At 41.5% G+C, this 19,200-nt stretch overlaps 1 protein-coding gene across 6 annotated transcripts in view; it reads right to left on the bottom strand.

The window, feature by feature from the left end:
• The window catches only part of arhgap5 (Rho GTPase activating protein 5), a 104,809-nt gene that overhangs the window by 35,778 nt on the left and 49,831 nt on the right, over nucleotides 1-19,200 (bottom strand). Inside the window, exons 4-5 of one of the 6 annotated variants that reach the window (XR_015761924.1) lie at nucleotides 17,873-17,968; nucleotides 15,848-17,649 (exon numbers count right to left, since the gene is read on the bottom strand). The exons of 3 other annotated variants lie outside the window; for them this stretch is intronic. Coding sequence is in view for 1 of the 3 variants with exons in the window: in XM_088002427.1 (XP_087858553.1) it covers nucleotides 17,943-17,968 (26 nt within the window). In the remaining 2 variants the exon portion in view is untranslated. Of the gene's footprint in view, nucleotides 1-15,847; nucleotides 17,969-19,200 lie in introns of those variants that run through there. 2 more of the 6 variants (XR_015761923.1, XM_088002427.1) reach the window with 2 other exon arrangements.

The following is a 19,200-nucleotide window of genomic DNA, read 5'->3' on the forward strand; positions in this document are numbered from 1 at the left end:
CATATAAATATTGAAAAGAAGGGGTCCTAGGATTGAGCCTTGGGGTACCCCACATGTGACCTTTGACCTCTCTGATGAGAAGTTTCCAATTGAAACAAAGAAATTCCTGTTCTTTATGTAAGATTCAAACCAGTTGAGCACTGGACCAGAGAGTCCGACCCAACTCTCCAGTCGATTCAGTAAAATGTCATGGTCAACAGTGTCGAAAGCTGCACTGAGGTCCAACAGAACCAGCACTGTGGTTCTCCCACAGTCTGTGTTTATATGGATGTCATTGAACACTTTTACAAGGGCCGTCTCCGTGCTGTGGTGAGCACGAAAACCAGACTGGAAGGAGTCAAAGCGATTCATTATTGTTAAGAAGTTATTTAATTGTTTAAAAACTGCTTTTTCATAATGGATACTTTCTACTGTTACTCCACTACATTTTACAGTAAGTATCTGTACTTTCTACTTCACTACATTTCTACAAAACTGTTGCGTTACTCGTTACATCCAAGTAACGAGTAACTTGGATGTAACAGTTACATCCAAGTAACTGTTACTTTTTGTCCGTTAAAATGTGAAGTTCAGGGTCTTAAGGTGGCGCCGTAGAATCCGAGCAATAACGTGACTTTGTCTGTTTTCACCCATCGCCTCCACCTTTACTCGAGGTCCAAGACATGCGCAGTGGTTTCCTCTGAGCGCACGCTCAGAGCATCAGTAATATAATAGCGCTGCATAAAGATATGGCGACATGTAAAATAAGCAGCGCTTCGCTGTCAGACGGTGGGGACTTCGTCCAACTTTAGCGTCACCTGGAAGGAAACCTTAAAGAAAGGTAAGCTCCGTGGACGTGATGCTAGCAAAGCTAGCTGTACAGAGACACATATGTTGCATCTGCGATGAAAAAAGTGTCACTCATGCACTGAATTATTGTTTGGAGGTGTTGACTGACATATGTCACATATATGGGACAACGCTGTCACCAAAGTGCAATATAGTAATATGACATTCAGGAACAATCCGATTCTTCTGGACGGATCTTGATTAGTCAGTCCTATATGACTAAAGCCTCACTGTGAGCCGTTCTTTGTTCTTGTAATGCTCTGCGTGGTACACTTCAGTAGCTATTTCATTAAAATATATTTATATTTATTTAATTGGCGAACAAATAAAACAAGAACGTAAGAATACAGAGCATCCTCATTGCTCTTTGTTTTCGTCACGTCATGGTGGGAGACATGGAGGGATTATAAAAACAGTCACGGTGCTACTTCTGCTTGGTTATTTCTTGCTTATTGGGCCTTGGACAGTGTTCATAGTTGAGCATTGTTAATTGCTATGTTTAATGGTGTAGACAGTTGTTATTTCTGACATGGGTAATACGGGCAACCGCCCAGGGCGTTATTTTTTTTTAGGGATGGTAGGAGACCTCTGCGGATTGTGGCACAGAGATGAAAGCAAAACAGAATTAAGAAGAGATTGAATTGATACTGGTTAAATTTATTTCAGCTCTAAGTATTTAATATCTAGGTGTTTTTATGGGAATGTGGATCTTTCAGATCAATTTGAGAAGCAATTTTGATAGGTGCACTTAATTTTATTGTCATGCAGCGGGGTGCTGGTCTTGATTTGGTCTTGGGTTCGGTGATCTAGACTACAACTCTGCTACGTGGCTCCTTGGTTCCATGTCCTCCCTTGCCAGTTGGATTTCTTTCAAAATAAAAGCCACTAGTGGCAAAAAAGTGTAGTTCATGCTATGTTAGGACAGGAGACAAGATGTTTCCATCCCTGAAATTATGATGCATAGAATCACATATTTCAGTCTAAACTATGTTGCAGAGTAAACACAATGAAAACATGCTTTATCTGTGGCATTGTTCATTAAAATGGCACATTCCTGATGTATTAAAATTAAATATGATTTGTTCATTTAATGATATTAATTTTAGGTAATGCATTCAGCAAGTACTTTTAATACTTATTTTTAAAAGCCAGTACTTTTTTACTTTTACTTAAGTAAAATGTTAATGTGGTACTTTTACTTTTACTTGAGTATGTTTTTTGTCTGTGTATTTGTACTTTTACTTAAGTACATTTTTTGAGTACTTTCTCCACCACTGCTGATAACCAGGTCCAGTGTGTGTCCATGAGTGTGTGTTGCTTGTTTGACATGTTGTGTTAAACCAAAACTCTCTAATATATTAAAGAGCTTTACTGCCCCTCTGTCTTGGGGGTTGTCAACGTGAATGTTGAACTCTGACAATTATTAAACAATCATAATCAATGCATACGAGAGATAGAAGCTCATTCAAGTCCGTAAAGAAATTTTCCACATATGTTGAGAGTTTTGTATAAACTTAGTGTCAAAGTTCGTTTGTGGCCTTACCTCAATTCCAAGATACTAAAAAGACATGAAATTACCCAAAGGGATTTTACTACAGTTTATGGTATTCTTAAATATTGAAGCCACGCCTCCTCCTTTTTTGTGTTTTCTATTCTCACTTAAAAAATTGTAGGTAGGAGGCGCTGATTCAATTAGTACGATTGCTTCATTATTGTCATTCAGCCATGTTTCTGTCAGAAATAAAACATCAATATTATGCTCGGTGATGAAATCATTAATTAATAGAGCTTTAGCACAGAGAGATCTGGTATTTAAAAGAGCCAGTTTAAGTGACTTGGAGGCCGAAAGTTCTTCAGTCTGAGGTTTGAATTAAGACCGCTAATTTTTGTATTTCTGTTTTTTGTAACTTTTCTTGTAGTGATCCGGACAGGTAATGTCCTGTTATGCAGTGCTGGGGGGCCAGACACATTCTGGAGGAAGACGGGTGTAAAGATATCTGGACCCCGGTCTCAGACCTCAGAAACGCAGAGTGCTGGATCCTCAAAGGCAGGTGGCTTAGATGAAGTGAGGTCTGCTATGTGAGCGCTAAGGAGAGACGTGCCGAGGGGAACCTGTTCATTCATTCCATCTGTAAATCTGAGAAACTCTGGTCCAGAAGACATTTCTTCATAGGTATCTTGTGAATGCAGTGAATGGGCAGAGAGGGAGGGTGGGGAGGAGGACGGGAGCCAGTCGTTCTGTCCCTAGTTGTTGTTTTATCGGTTTGTTCTGATAAGCGGAGGGTTCCATCCTAGTCAGACATCCTGTTCTTTTGAATCGATGATCACATTGTTGTTTTTGTTGATAAAATGAAAAATGTTTGCAATGAGCAGCTTTATCCCATGTTTATTACGATTGCATCCGCCTCTTCCAAAGAGGTGAAAGTGCTGCCAATAGATCCAGAGGTTATCGATGAAGGTCACTGAGCTGGCAGAGCAGGTTTTAATCAGGCATTGGATCACTGAGAAATTACTTCATTTTTAATGTTCCCATAGTGTTCAGAAGATTATTAAAGTCCTTTTTCAGAATCTCTGATTTTTGCTTTGCCAGATCGTTGGCTCCAACATGCACAACTAAAGTCTCAATATTTGGCTGATCAGTGGTTAGAGAGAGCACTTTGCGAGTCAAATCAGATACAGTGTCTTTTATATTCAATATATGGGATGACCACATTACTCCTCTCTTATGTGCTGAAGAAAGGCACTTCATTAAAAACCTTCAGGTAATACAAACACAATTTTGTTTCATGGCATGCTTTAATATATGCTAAATAATAGATTATTTTATTAGGTACAGAAAATGCACATATTGGGGTTTTTTTAAAGCATTTTTGGCAACTTTTTTCCAAAATACTATGTCTGACTTTATAAATAAAATATTGACTCTATCTCATCATGTTTTCATTTATATTCCTCTATTGAAGTTTCTCAAACTGTTGTCCACTGGCGCCCCCAAGTGGACCACAAGGTACTTTATATAAGCGACTGTTTATATGCCATGACGTGAACTACCGGCTCACTCAAAAGAAATGCTAACGATACCAGTGAAAAGAAAACATCAGGAGGGAATTATGTTTGCAGGGAAAACCCAGGGTGAGTTGCAGAACTTTACTTTTTAGAACACTGTTACAACACAACATACCACCAGCAAGCAGATCTATGTTTTCTTGGCCTGGGGCTGTGACTGTGCTGCTTGTAATATGATAGTGGCAAAGCGGTGAGCAGCGCTGTGCCCAACTCTGACCAACTGTATCATAACACCTAAAATAAAAAATATTTCTTTCTTTCTTTGAACTTAAGGAAAATGTTTTTTTCCAATGCAACTTAAGTCTATTTTCGTCTATTATGCTTCTATCTTACAAATAGCCCTAAAATGTTATTAATGCACACAAGACTTGTAGTAAATTATTTTTTGATTTCCATGTGTTTGACTGGAATGCTTGGAATCCACTCTTTCAGAATCTGTAAATATGTACTCAAAATGCCACAGAGTAGACTTGTTCGTAGTTTTTTGTTTTTGTGCGGATAGTTCCAAGTTTTGTGGTCTGTGAATGTTCGATAAATGAGTTTCTCTTATCTTTGAATGATCTCTCTCACAGTTTCTCTAACATATCAACAATCTAGATCAGTAGTGGCCATCCTGCATGTTTTAGTTCTCTCCTTGGTGGTAGTAACAACATTTTCAACATGTCAATGTTCTTCTTGGGCCTCTAAGGAGCCACCATTTTATCCAGGTGTGTTAAACCAGAGAGAGAACTAAAACATGCAGGATGCTGGCCCCCAAGGACCCACTTTGGACACCAGTGATCTAGAGCTTATTGTCTTTATGAGGACATTTGATTCCCAAACAGGATGGAACACAAGGAACAGATTTGTCCTCACACAACCAGACACCTGGAAAGGGAATAAAGTCACAAATGAACTTTGTGTTTGCATACTGGGATCTGATAGACTATTGCTGCTGTGATATGATCCCTTAGTCTGATCCACACGTCAGCACACATCTTATCACTACTTTATTCTGCCATGTCTCCCTTATCTGTCAAAGTTGGAACCTTGCTCTACCTGCTTTTCTGTCCGTATGTCAGCGCCAATCATGTTATAACATAGACCTGTAGGAGCAGGAACCAGGAGCCAGTTTAGTAAGCAACTGGCTTACTAAAGCCAGTTAGTAAGCCAGTTGGAATTTGGCATCAACAACATGAAAGCATGGATCCATCCTGCCTTGTATCAACGGTTCAACTGTAGTAAATTTTGACTAAATGCATTGTTGCAATACACTCACCGGTCACTTTTTTAAGTACACCTGTTCAACTGCTCATTAAAGCAAATGTCGATTCAGCCAGCACCTCAATGCATTTAGGCATGTAGACATGGCCAAAACAATCTGCTACAGTTCAAACTGAGCATCAAAATGGGGAGGAAATGTGATTTAAGTGACTTTAAACGTGGCATGGCTGTTGGTGCCAGACGAGCTGGTCTGAGTATGTCAGAAATTGCTGATCTACTGGGGATTTTCATGCACATCAATCTCTAGGTTTTACAGAGAATGATCCGGAAAAGAGAAAATATCCAGTGAGCAGCAGCTCTGTGGGCACAAATGCCTTATTGATCCCAGAGATCAGAGGAGAATGGCCAGACTAATTGGAGTGATAGAACGGCAACAGTAACTCATATAACCACTTGTTACAACCAAGGTATGCAGAACAGAATATCTGAGCTCACACGTTGAACCTTGAGGCAGATAGGCTACAGCAGAAAACCACACCACGTGCCACTCCTGTCAGCTATAAACAGGAAACTGAGGCTACAATTCACACAGGCTCATCAAAATTAGACAATAGAAGACTGGAAAAATGCTGCCTGGTCTGATGAGTCTATTTCTGCTGCGACATTCGGGTGGCCGGGTTGGAATTTGGCATCAACAACATGAAAGCATGGATCCATCCTGCCTTGTATCAACGGTTCAGTATTTCTGGGAACCATCATGAACTCATTTCCTTCCTGATAATAAATTCCCCTGGTCTCCCTGTCATTTTGGGGGCCACTTGGTTAAGAAAATACAACCCCCACATTGACTGGGTTAGGCGCGAGGTGTTGGGCTGGTCACCATCTTGCCATTCCACCTGCCTCTTAGCAGCTTCGGTCCCCTGTACTGTCCCTATCTCGGGACAGGAGACCTACCCCAACTTATCCAAAGTACCTGCTGTTTACCATGACTTTAGGGAGGTCTTTAACAAGCATCGAGCCACTTCCCTTCCACCCCATCGGTCCCATGATTGTGCTATCAATTTGCTTCCTGGTACCTTTCCTCCCAGAGGCCGTCTTTTCCCTCTCTCTGGCCCAGAGGATAAGGCCATGAGGGATTATGTCAGTGACTCACTAAAGGTAGGCATAATCCGTCCTTCTTCCTCCCCAGCTGGTGCAGGTTTCTTCTTTGTGGGCAAAAAAGATGGTTCCTTAAGACCAAGGGTGTCCAAACTTTTTTTAGTGAGGGCCAAATACAGAAAAATAAACAAAGGGCCGGGCCACACACTAGTGGTCATATATTGACGCATCAATACTGTGTGTATTTCTAACTCATCTATAATGTGAAGAACATTGCATTCAGTGGGAGCAGTGATGCTGTCCTTTGGATTGAAGGATGGCTGACAAGTTAGGAGAAAGTTTAGTGGTTGAGACACAAATGACTTCACAGAGATGGCTACCCGTCATTCTGGTTCTCAGTCTGCTTTTGTTCTGATTTAACTGAGAAAATGTTCACATATGTATGTTGAGCCGAACAGGCTCATCATTCTTTTTGCGTGGTGTCTCATCAGAGGAAACTTGGCATTATCCAAACTCTGATTGAATTCAGGGAGGGAGAGAAGCTGATGTTGACTCTTCAGAGAATCATCACATTGCATTTCAATCAGTTCTAACTGCAGACTCTCTTCTACTTCTTATGTATCCACCAGAAAGGGGGTCGAGAACAGCTTGATTTGTTTTTCAATGACAGAAAAATCTTGGAAGTGCTGGTTGAATTCTGTCACAAGACATGCAATTGCAGACACATATTTCTCCTTTTTTAGCAGAAAGGTCGGTCTTTGGAAAAGCAGACTTGATTGCAGACAGCACAGGGAAGTGTGCAGGATTAAAGCCGAGGCTTTTGAGACACAACTACGAGTAGTTGTGTCTCAAACAGGCGGAGCTTTATGCAGAATGCTTTCATGTGTGCATACAGTTGTGTCACCAGCTGTTCTTTGCCTGTAGGCAAAGAACAGCTGTGTATTCTGTGTTCAGTGAATTCAGCTGCGTTCAGTGTATTCAGATGATGGGTAAGATCAACTAAAAATGCCAGGTCTGCCAGCCACAGAGGGTCACTTAGTTCATGAAGAGGTCGGTCCTTCTCTTTTAAAAACCGGTCGATTTCTGATCTCAGCGAATAAAACCGCTGTAGCAGAGCCGCGGCTAAGCCAACGCACATCAGAGTAGTAGAGTATATCCCCGTATTCAGCGTCCACGTCAGATAGGACAGCCGGAAATTCTCTATGGTACAGTCCTTTAGCTCGAATTATGTTGACAGTTTTTATAACAGTGTTCATCACATCGCCCAGCTGGACAGTCTTGGCACACAGTGCTTCTTGGTGGATTATACAGTGCATCCTAACAGCCTCACCTCCGCTCTCTTTTACCTTGGCGCACACCAACGATGCCATTCTTTTGCGCTCGCCCGTCATGGCCGGAGCTCCATCCGTTGTTACTCCACAGAGCTTTTCCCATTTAAGCCCCATCTTTTCAACTGCCTCTGACACAGCTTCAAAAATATATTTTCCCGTCGTTGTGCCTTTTAGGCTCATCATATCAAGCAGCTCCTCCGTACAGCAAAAATTATCAGTTGCGCGGCGTCTGTGGAATCTGTGCGCATGCTAATGAGTAAAAATCAAAAGCACAAACTTTGTCTCTCTGCTGAAGTTTCAAGTTAGCTGACAAGTCCTCGATTCTCCGCACCACTGTATTTCTGGATAAGCTCACATTGTTGAAATCAGGCACTTTTTCTGGGCACATTATTTCTGTGACTTTGATGAGGCACTGCTTTATGAAATCACCGTCTGAAAACGGTTTGCCGTGCTGGGCAATAAGTTTAGCGACTTCATAACTTGCTGTTGTGGCGTTTTCCTGTATTTTGTTAGCACGGAAAAAAACCTGCTGTTGAGCTTGCAGGCTAGCTGCCATTTGCTTGACTTTCTGTGTTCGTTCGGCACAAGTGTAAGATGTGTAGTTCTGATATTTGGTCTCATATTGCCAACGGACATTATACCCTTTCATCACAGCAACATCTTCATTGCAAATCAAACAGACACACTTTCCGTTCATTTCTTTGAAAAAATACTCATTTTCCCACCGTGTTTGAAATCTCCTACACTCACTTGCTATTTTGTGTTTCTTTGGTGCTGCCATTTCTGGTAACTCAGTAATGGTTTTTCTTCTCCTAATTTCATTTCTGTGGCTGGCTCTATCTAGTGTTGAAACTGAGAAGTGCAACAGAGTTGAGCTCAAGCTTCTTGTGCGGGCCATATTCAATTATATTTTCAGAATTTGCTGCGCGCCAATAAAAACTGGACCGCGGGCCGCAGTTGACCCGCGGGCCGTAGTTTGGACACCCCTGCTTAAGACCCTGTATCGACAACAGAGGATTGAATGACATCACAGTCAAGAACCGTTACCCACTTCCCCTAATGCAGAGGTTCCCAAACTGTGGGGCGCGCCCCCTAGGGGGGGGCGCTGTGTCATTGCAGGGGGCGGGGGGGCGCGGGAAGCCGTCTGGATGAAAAAAAAAACAAAACATGAACACTGTATGTGCTGGGTTTTTACCTTAGAATGGCCAACTCTCTGTTATTCCTATGTCAATTTGATGTATCAAACTGTAGTAGAGGCTTCCACACTTCCCATATTTGTGTCCTCTGTCACTTTTATCAGCAGTTAAAACTGTTTAATCCGTTGTTAACATGTTGTAACCTGTTTTTCCGAGCCGCCTTTAAACGCAACATGAGCGCTACGACGCTCGCGCTGGGTTTACACCTGTGAAGGAGACCTGCTGCTGCTGGGCGGAGCTACGTAGGTTTGTGTTGGAATCACGGCAGTAAACCAGCAAAACGCAAAGAACTTTTCACAGTTTTTCCCTCCAAACTAACCGACTGAGTTGAGTAAAGTTGTTGGATGCAGGTAATGTTAGCTAAAAGATGACTAGCTAATATCAATACAGAACCTTAAGCTTAACAAGTACCTTGTAGGCTACCGATGTTGGTGTCTATTTTCAGCTACGTACATTCATTTTGCCCCCAAAAAAGTCGATGCCCCCCCCCCCCCGTCACACGCGTCGTTTCAACCAGACAGCTATTTGTAATCCATAGGGGGGGCGCAGAAAATGTTTGGAAACCACTGGGGGGGCGCAGAAGAAAATGTTTGGGAACCACTGCCTTAATGAACACTGCCTTCGACCTGATCCAGGGATTCACTGTTTTTACTAAGCTTGATCTTAGAAAAGCCTACCATCTGGTCCAAATCAAAAAGGGGGATGAGTGGAAGACAGCCTTTAACACCCCAGCAGGTCATTATGAATACCTTGTAATGGCCTTTGGCCTGTCCAACGCTCCTGCAGTGTTCCAGGCACTTGTCATTGATGTGCTCAGGGACATGGTTGGTCATTTTGTTTATGTTTATCTGGATGACATTTTGACTTTTTTCTAGTCCGTTCTGTCATTCTCCACTTGCTGCAGAATAACTTGTTTGTCAAGGCAGAAAAGTGTGAGTTTCACAAACAGTCCACTTCATTCTTGGGTTTCGTCATCTCTCCTAACAGGATTTCCATGGACCCCAGCAAGATGGATGCCATCAAGAATTGGCCCCACTCACAAGACCGCAAGCAACTTCAAAGATTTCTGGAGTTTGCAAACTTTTATCGGCGGTTCATCCGCAATTTCAGCTCTGTAGCTCTTCCAAGTGCAAGTTCGTTTGGGGTAAGACTGCTGCTGAGTCCTTCGAGCACCTTAAGAGGGCTTTCAGCTCAGCTCCTGTCCTCCTCACACCGGACCATTCCCGCCAATTCATTGTTGAAGTGGATGCTTCTGACACGGGGGTGGGAGCCATACTCAGTCAGAGGTGCACTGATGGAAAGACTCTCCCATGTGCATTCTTTTCCAGAAAACTGTCTTCTGCAGAGACCAACTATGATGTTGGTGACCGTAAACTACTGGCAGTTAAACTGGCACTTGAGGAGAGGAGGCACAGGCTTGAGGGAGCTAAGGAACCGTTCGTGGTTTGGACAGATCATAAAAATCTGCAGTACCTCAAGTCAGCAAAGAGACTCAACCCCAGGCAAGCCAGGTGGGCCTTGTACTTCAGCCGCTTTAATTTTTCACTGTCTTACAGACCTGGGAGTAAGAACGCTAAACCAGACACACTCTCCAGGCTTCATGAGACTATGGAGGAGGGTCAAGAGGTAAAGAAGGCAGACTATGTGCTCCCCACGTCAGTGCGGTTAGCAGTTTCCAAGCTAGAGCTGGAGCAGAAAATAAGAGAAGCCCATCAACTAAGCCCCATCCCTGAGAACTGTCCTAAAGATCGACTGTTCCGGAGCAGCTAATACCTGAGGTACTGTCATTTTGTCATGATTCTAGACTTTTCTGTCATCCGGAAGTCACTAAGACCCTATCTGTGATCAGGAGTTGTTTCTAGTGGGGAACTATGCTACAAGATCATCAAGGCTTGCAGAATTTGCTGTCAGGCTAAACCATCCCGTCGGCCACCCTCTGGGCTTATGTGACCCCTCCGTGTTCCACACCGCCCATGGTCCCACATTATCCATGGATTTTATTACTGGTTTACCCTCTTCCAATAACCACTCTGTCCTTCTCACAGTTGTTGATCGTTTCGCCAAGATGTCCCATCTAATGCCACTTAGCAAATTACCTTCCTCCAAGGAGCTGGGAGGGATTCTGGCCCGTGAGGTGTTTCGCCTGCATGGGTTGCCAACTGACATTGTTTCTGACAGGGGACCCCAGTTTGTCTCTAGATTCTGGAAGGAATTCTGTGGTCTCCTGGGTATCACAGTGAGTCTCTCATCAGGGTTCCACCCTCAAACTGATGGGCAAACGGAGAGGATCAACCAGGAAGTGGAGACAAAGCTTCGGATGCTCTGTGAACATGATCCCTCTTCTTGGTCACAGAACCTACCATGGGTGGAGTATGCACTAAATTGCAGACCGTTGCTTGTAAAATTCACTAGCAGTAAATATTGTGCAAGTGAATTGTCCATTCAGGATTGAACCAAAGAAAGCAAGGCAGTTGCAAGCCTTTAAAATTGTGACACTTTTGATGGATCAGATAGACTCAAGAAATTGTAACAGCAGCGGTGAAGGAGGGGGGGCCCTATTAAATATTTTGTCAAGGGGCCCAAGATTCCTGGTGGCGCCCCTGCTCCTTCCACCTGACAAGTTGTCAGACAACAGACAACTGTCTAGGTCAGTGGTGCCCAAAGTGGGTTCTTGAGGGCCGGCATCCTGCATGTTTTAGTTCTCTTCTTGGTTTAATGTACCTGGATTAAATGATGGCTCATTAGAAGGCCTAAGAACATTGACATGCTGAAAAGGTTGTTACTACCACCAGGGAAAGAACGAAAACATGCAGGATGCCGGTGTTCTGCGCATGCGCATTACCACAAGGCAGGACAGATTTATGGGTAGCACAGATAAACAGAACACCTGTCCTCGAGGACCAACTTTGGGCACCCCTCGTCTAGGTTAATGACATCCCGGATTTCTCCTCAGCCTTCAACACCATCATCCCACAGACCCTGGTGCAGAAGCTCTCCTCTCTTGAACTGAGATCCATACTTCGGAACTGAATTCTGACCAACAGACCTCAGACTGTCAGGATCAACAACACCGTCTTCTCCTCCATCACTGGCTCGGGCTGTGTGCTGAGCCTCCTCCTCTTCACTCTGCTGATGCATGACTGCTCAGCAAGACACCCAAGCTGATATATAGTGAAGTTTGCTGACAACACAGCAGTAGTGTGATGCATCATGAACAGTGATGAGTCCATATACAGAGAGGAGGTGGAACACCTGGTGCAGTGGTGCACAGAAAATAACCTCTGCATGAACATGAAGAAGATCAAGGTGGTGGATTTCAGAAGGGACAAGGATCCTCTTCAGCCCCTGTAGATCAGAGGAGCATCTGTGGAGGTGGTCTCCAGCTACAGGTATCTGGGTGTGCCTATATCCAGTGACCTCACCTGGAGTACCAACACTTCATGTCTGGTCAGGAAGGTCCACCAGCGTCGCTACTTCCTCAGGAAGCTGCAGAGAGCTGGACTTGTGAACTCAGTCCTGAGGAGCTTCTATCGGTGTGTGGTGGAGAGTGTTCTCTGCATCACCATGTGGCACAGCAACTGCACTACTGCTGAGAGGACGGCTCTCCAGAGGGTGGTCAAGGCTGCACAGAGGACTATGGGGAGCAGCCTTTCCTCCACCTCAGACCTCTACACAGCACGATGCGGGAGGAGGGCGCTCCTCATCATGAAGGACTCCACCCATCCTGCACACAAACTGTTCCAGCTGCTCCCTGCAGGCAGGAGACTGAGCATCCAGAGCAAGACCATTGGGCCCTACCGACAACGTCATGTGAGAATCACAAGCAAAACTTAGACTCACAAACAAAAACTTATATTATCTTATATTAGAATAGCAAGAAAAGATTTATGACAAGTGCAAATAAGTTTGTTTTGCAAAAAAAAAATTCACTTCATGAGACAAAACTGTGATTTTAATTTAAAAAAAAAGCTTTTCAAGCAAAACTCAGTAGGCTTTTCTCATGGTGACATGCATTAACACTTAAATTTTTGCTTTTGTTTTTTCTTCTTTTTTTTCTGCAGTTCTATGTTGAAGTTTGATGCAGCTCTGCTTTCATGAATGGACCATCTTCATCTCCACTGCAAGTGTAGCAAACAGGCAGCTCTCTGTAGATTACAGTACACTAAAAGGTTGCATTGTGCCCTTGTTTATATTTTTAATAGTATAATTCTGTAAAGACAAAATGTCTGGTGGTCTAGCTCTGATTTACATATCTTGCTAAATTATGGGTTTGAATATTGCAATACTTTCCTATAACAAAATAGACCTGCAGAAAGAAATTACTAATAAATTATCTTACATATGCATAGTTGTATGCTCTATATAGAGATTTTCCTTAACTTTGATTGTATATCTCACAATTTTGTAATTTATCATTGTTTATTAAACTCCGAAAGCTGAGTGGCTTTGTTAATATTCTGTCCTAGAATGCGGTTAGATGTGCCCTTTTTTTGAGCACCTGCCCCTTTTAAGTGGTCTCTGCACGGCCCTGGTGAGCGACAATAAATGATAAGTGATGCCCCTCCTGAAAGCTCTGGTTTGCACAATAAATGCCATGTGGGTGAAATTTTATGGATAATACTCTGATGTCCCATTCTCCTGAAGGCAGCACAGAGCTGCACCACCAGAAATTCACAGAAACACTGAAGAGAAGAAGAGCTATGATTAATGTAGTTACAGTTCTATCAATGTTTTAATGTTGCAGAGCTCAATTGTTTTGCACATAGATCAAAGTTTAAACTGGCATGTTGTTCATCTTTTATCTGGTCATTTTGTGGAATATTTAACAACTAGAAAATGGCACAAAACAAGAATATTTTCCACTCTGGCTGCTGTTAGGCCTACAGATTTTGAGTTGAATGTTCATTGCATTTTTTGTAGACACCTGTGAAAATAATTTCTATTCCCATGGCTTTATTGTTATCTGGGAAATTATTTTTGATGATAAATACAGAAACAAGCATAAAAATCAAAACATCTACAATAGTGATAGTAACATTAATAATAAAATAATAGTCAGTGTAAAGTAACCTACAAATTCTTTGGTGGGGGGCGGTGGCCCAAAAAAGATTGAGAAACACTGCTATAGAGGCTTTGTCTAAACTCAGAAAAATTAATTATCCTGTTCATCTGGTTAAATAACAGGCAAGAGAAGACATTTAAATTAAATAACTACAGTGCTGCTCAGAGGTTTGAGGAAAACTCAAGCTACCATAGAAGTCTGCTTTCACTCAACTTCACAGAAAATGAACTATTTGCTGTACAGATAAAGATGGCAAAGGGTTAATAATAGACCATTCTCATCAGGGATCAGACTGGAATCAATGGTTGCAATGACTAGTGATGAAGAGCCTGATTCTGCTCTGTTTCCATTGGATATGACGTCAATCCAGCTGCCAGCACACAACACACATAACACACACATACTTGGAAAAGAATGTGCAGAGAATGAGACCCCAGCCAATATCAAATCAGTATGAAACCTCAACTTGCTTTGGTTGATTTTTACTCTCTCCAGTTAGTTTGTTGACATTTAACAAATATATTAGGAGATAAAACATTTTTTTAAAAAAGCAATTTTCAACAAAAGATGTAAATAGAAAAAGCAGAAAAGGCAAAGAAGTGCCTTTTTAAAAGTTTTTTTGAGGCCTAATATAACCATTCAGTGATTTGGAACAATGTCCAGTTCCAACCCTTCACCATCAGACCCTTCCTCCCCAGAAACACCTATGCCTATGTCAGCTCTCTTTTCAGTAAATAAAGAGGAAGATTACAAACAATGGACTTTCAATTATGGAAGCGTCAGAAAGCCATTTAATCATTACTAATTCCTTCCCCTCCCTCTCCCTCACTCTCACCTTGCCTTTTATGTGTCAAATACCACTCACTATCTCTGGAAAGAACCAAACATTTAATGAAACCTCCCTGGTCACATTACCCCTGTTTCCCTGCTGTCTGTCAATCACATGAAAGAAACCTTCTCCTACGCCTATAAATGTTGAAAAAGTACACACAAATCACCTGGTACACACACACACACACAAAACTGCATTTACACACAGATCCGGTTATGACTGCACAACTATTTTTGAGACTCATTTCACGCTTCAGGGAAGCTCCCAGATTTGTGTGTAGATGATGCTAGTACATGATAGTAAAAGCTGGATATCTGAGTTTTGCTCTAAGTCTAGTGTTTTTATCCTCTGACGTTTCTCATTGTGCTTGTACCGAAGTGGCAAATACGTTAATTCGGTGGAAAACTGTATATCTCAGCACTTCCTTATAATATCCTAAAATTATTTATAGACATATTGTGCATTCTTGCGCAGTACTGGCGACTAGGTGGTCTGAAAAAGGACCACTGGGTGGCGGAATGGTTCGCTGACCGGAAAAATAGCCAGGCAAACCCAGAAGCAAGACGGAGCGTCCCGGTGGTCTGTCCTCTGAAGTAAGTAGAAGCTAAACCTGCAGGCTTTGCTCTCCGATTATAATGAGACATGGAGTAATTATAACTGATTTCAGATTACGTTTGATATGTCTGGTATTTTGATACTCTGCCCTCCTCATATGTTTCTGTTAGCGGGAGCTAATGTTTATGTCAGCTATGCTACTTTAGCTCTTCGCAGTGTTGAGAAAATAAATTTAAAATAAGCTAGTTTTAAAACTTAACATGTCTTGACTCAAATGCCCTAATTGTGGTTTTGAAATTAGTAATGTATTCTGGCTCTTTGACCTTTAATTTAACTGTAGTTACTGCAGATGGTTTGCTAGGATCGCTTAAACTGCCTTTTGTCTGTGGGAGAACAATACAGTGGAAGTTGTAGCTTTTCACACTCATCTGTGAAAGGCCGTAAACACGGCAGGGGTTTTAGGCTTCAGATAGAGGGTCAGAGATAGCTCCTGGATTGGATGAGCAAAGATACGCCTTATTTGAATAAATTAAAGATAGGAATACGCCTTTTACTATAAAACTTTCTACACAGAAGTAACACATTAGATTTTGCGCTTGCAACTTCTCCAAAGACGTCTTTGCTTTTTGTTTGTCGTTTCCAGCTTTTGTCTTTTTCTCTCTCAGGTAAATTCATGTGTTGTTTGTGCTCTGAGGTTTCTGATGTTATGTGATGTGTTTGTCTGGTGATAGTATGCATCTGTCTTGAATAAATGCTGATTATTGTGACGCTGTTATCTCTGCGTGATCTCAGTCTTTGCGCACAGCATTTTTCTGAACCCGGGCATAAGAGAGGATTTAACGAGTCAAAAGGCTTTTAAAGTTCAAGAATTTTTCCTCTCTTTACAACAGCTAAATGTGGATTTTTACTGCCACACTCAACATAGTTTGAATCTTTAATCCATAAAAATGATCGCTGGGTGATTCTTACAGTATCTGTTTTGCCCAAAAGGTTCCAATCACATTTGTAAGTTATGTTGCTGACTGACATTTGTAGTTTGTGAGATATTCTGATTTGCCTTTTACTTTATTCACTAAATGAATATAATTAAGTGAAATAAACTGCCTTTTGATTCTAATTTATTGAATTTCTATGTGTATAAATAATATTTTATATTTATCGCTACACAGGATGACTGATGGATCGGGTTCTGGTGTTATTTCACTTTCTGGACGATCAGGATCTTTCAGATCTCATCTACCTTCTGATCCGATGGAGCTGCTGCAGGAACACACTGATATAATACAGTGTATTGCCCGGATCTGAGGATACAAGATCCTCAGATCCGGGCATCAATGTCTGGTGTCCTGCAACATTTAGATACGTCCTGGTCCAACACACTTGAATTAAATGGTTGCTTAGGATAGTCAAGTTCTCCAGAGTCGTGCTAATGACCTCTGACCTCATGATTTGACTGAGGTGCGTTAAAAAAGAGACATCTAAAGGTTGGAGGACACCGACCCTTATGAACTGGAGTTAAAGCCCTGCTGTACAATTTTCACTCAATTGTAATCACATTCACTTGCATACAGTGGAAACTTTACCTATGTTGAGGTAGATGATGAGTATTCATAGTGTCTTTACTTTAAAATCTTTTTGGTTTACATTTGTTGAAAGTAAATTACAAACATTTAGCCATAGTTTGACCACTGCTTTATGACAGAAAAAAATTTTTATGTCACAAATATATAATTTTAATAGAGGCATCATTTGATTTATACAGTAGAAAGAAGATGACGAAAGTGTTTCCTGAATTAACTTTAATGTTCGTTTCACTGCACACAAATAACAAATGGAATATTTAAGAATGCAACAAAACATTTGAATCTTTAACAGAATAGGTTCAGATTAACATGGGTGGTTTCACAGCTACTTAAAGTTAACAATGAAATGTCTTAAAACTTACATGGATGTTGTGATAGAAAATTACGTTTTTAGTCTAATTTCATTTTTGATGGAACTGATGATACTTTTTACCATTTATTTACTGAATATATCTGCTGTGTTTTTTTTTTGTATTTCTTTAAGATGTGTTTTTCCAATAAAGAAGTTTCCAGGTAATGTTTAGATGTTTCCACAGTTGTTATAGCAGAAGAGATCTGAAGACATCTTGGGTAAAATGCTTGATCTGGTGATTGTCTTAAAGGACTTGTGGAATGTAGTTTGTACCCTTATTTGACCTGAACCCATGACTGACAAAGACGAATTAGAAGTTTCTCCTGAAATCCTTATCAGTTCTCTTTCCTGCCATAAAATCATCCCCTCCAAGAGGTGAAGGACAGTTCATGAGGTGGGGGTCAGGATTGTCTCTGTGGTCCATCTGGTAGTAGAGATAAGATGAGACTTTGTCTTGCTGTGACTATATAACGGTGTGAAGTGTGTTGTTCAGGGCTCTTCTCCTGACTGCGCTCAGTGACAAGGGTCTTCGAATGCTTTTGCCTTCAAATAAAGAAATGTAAAGATAAAGATTAATCTTTCTCTACTTATTGAAAGATTCTCATTCCTACATAAAATTTCTATAACAATGTTCAAATATTTACTATAATCAATTAACAAAAGAAAACACTTCTTATTTGAAGCTGTGTATTCAATTAAGACAAAGGCCAGCCTGCACAGATTGAGGAGACACCATAACATCTACCAACAGAGCAGGTTAGTGTACTGTAGTTTGAAAGGCGTCTTGGTTCAATTGACGGCTCAGTTTGAAGTTTCAGGTTTTGGTGTTGAACCTCCTAGAATCTCAGCTGCTGCAGATTGTCTGAAGATGCAGAAAAAAGTACAAATAAACAGTTAGTGTTATGTTGATTTTACTGAACAGCTGATGCACCGACAAACCTGACTGTGACAGAACATTACTGAACCTGAAAATTACTTGAATCATCACAATGTATGTAGAATTTTTTTCTTTTTATGTTGATCAAATGTTTTACATTAAATGTTTTGCTGTAAAGGCTATTTTTGCAGTGGTGCTTTAAATCAGAGGTCCCCAACCCCCGGTCCGTGGACCAATTGGTACTGGGCCGCGCAAGAAATAATTAAATATTTCCGTTTTATGTATTATTTGAGTCTGGATGATCTTTTATTTTGAAAATCCTTTAACCGGATTCTCTGTTACTTGCGTGCCAATACTGAGCCCACAAGCAGCAAAATGAGTAAGAAACGGATCAAATGTCTTTGGAAAGCTTCTTTCAAAGGGGAAAAGGCCCAGAGAAGAGACAGGAGGATGGATTTATCCCGGACCGGTAGGTGAGTCAAACATTACAAGCCGGTCTGCGTAACATGCGGCGACCGGCTGCAATGAAGCTTCAAGCTGCTTCGCTACATAGAGACCAAGCAGGCTGTGGATATAAGCAACACCTCGGGTGTCATTGTCTCTCATCACTCCCAGATGGGACCGTCTCGTTGCAGAGAAACAAGCTCAGGGCTCCCGTTAGTCATTATCGTGAGATAAAATTTTCACGAAAGTAAAATGTTTGTTTTTGTGGCGCATCTGTATCTTATTTTGAAGGGATATGTAAACGTTACCATAGCGACCAGAGTCAGAGCGTTTTGGCAGTGGTCAAGAGGAGATGAGTAGAGCTTGTGAGTCTTAAGTCTGGTTTAGAAGGTAAGATTTAAGAATTGTCGGCTGATTCTCCAAACCTCTGTGATCACAGAGCTGATAAAAGTACAACAGGTTCGATCGGTTCGTGTGTCCAAGGCAGGAGCAACACGAACCGATTCCAGTCAAGAACATCGCGATTCCAGAAGAAAATCCACAAAACCCCCAACATACCACACGGGAATTTAGAATGACCAAACACGGATGACGATGTAGAAGCAATAGTGATAGTTTGTGGAGACATTTTAAGAGATAAAAGAAACAAAAAGAAAAGGCGGTGGATAAAAGACAGCAGTAGCAGCCGCTCTATTTGCTGCACTATGATTTGGAGGCGACTATGTTTTTTCATAGTTAACATTTTTAACTGAATAAACAAACATATATAATAA

Source organism: Poecilia mexicana, unplaced genomic scaffold, assembly GCF_051168715.1.
Source record: "Poecilia mexicana isolate PSO_F unplaced genomic scaffold, ASM5116871v1 scaffold_22, whole genome shotgun sequence".
NCBI lineage: Eukaryota > Metazoa > Chordata > Actinopteri > Cyprinodontiformes > Poeciliidae > Poecilia > Poecilia mexicana.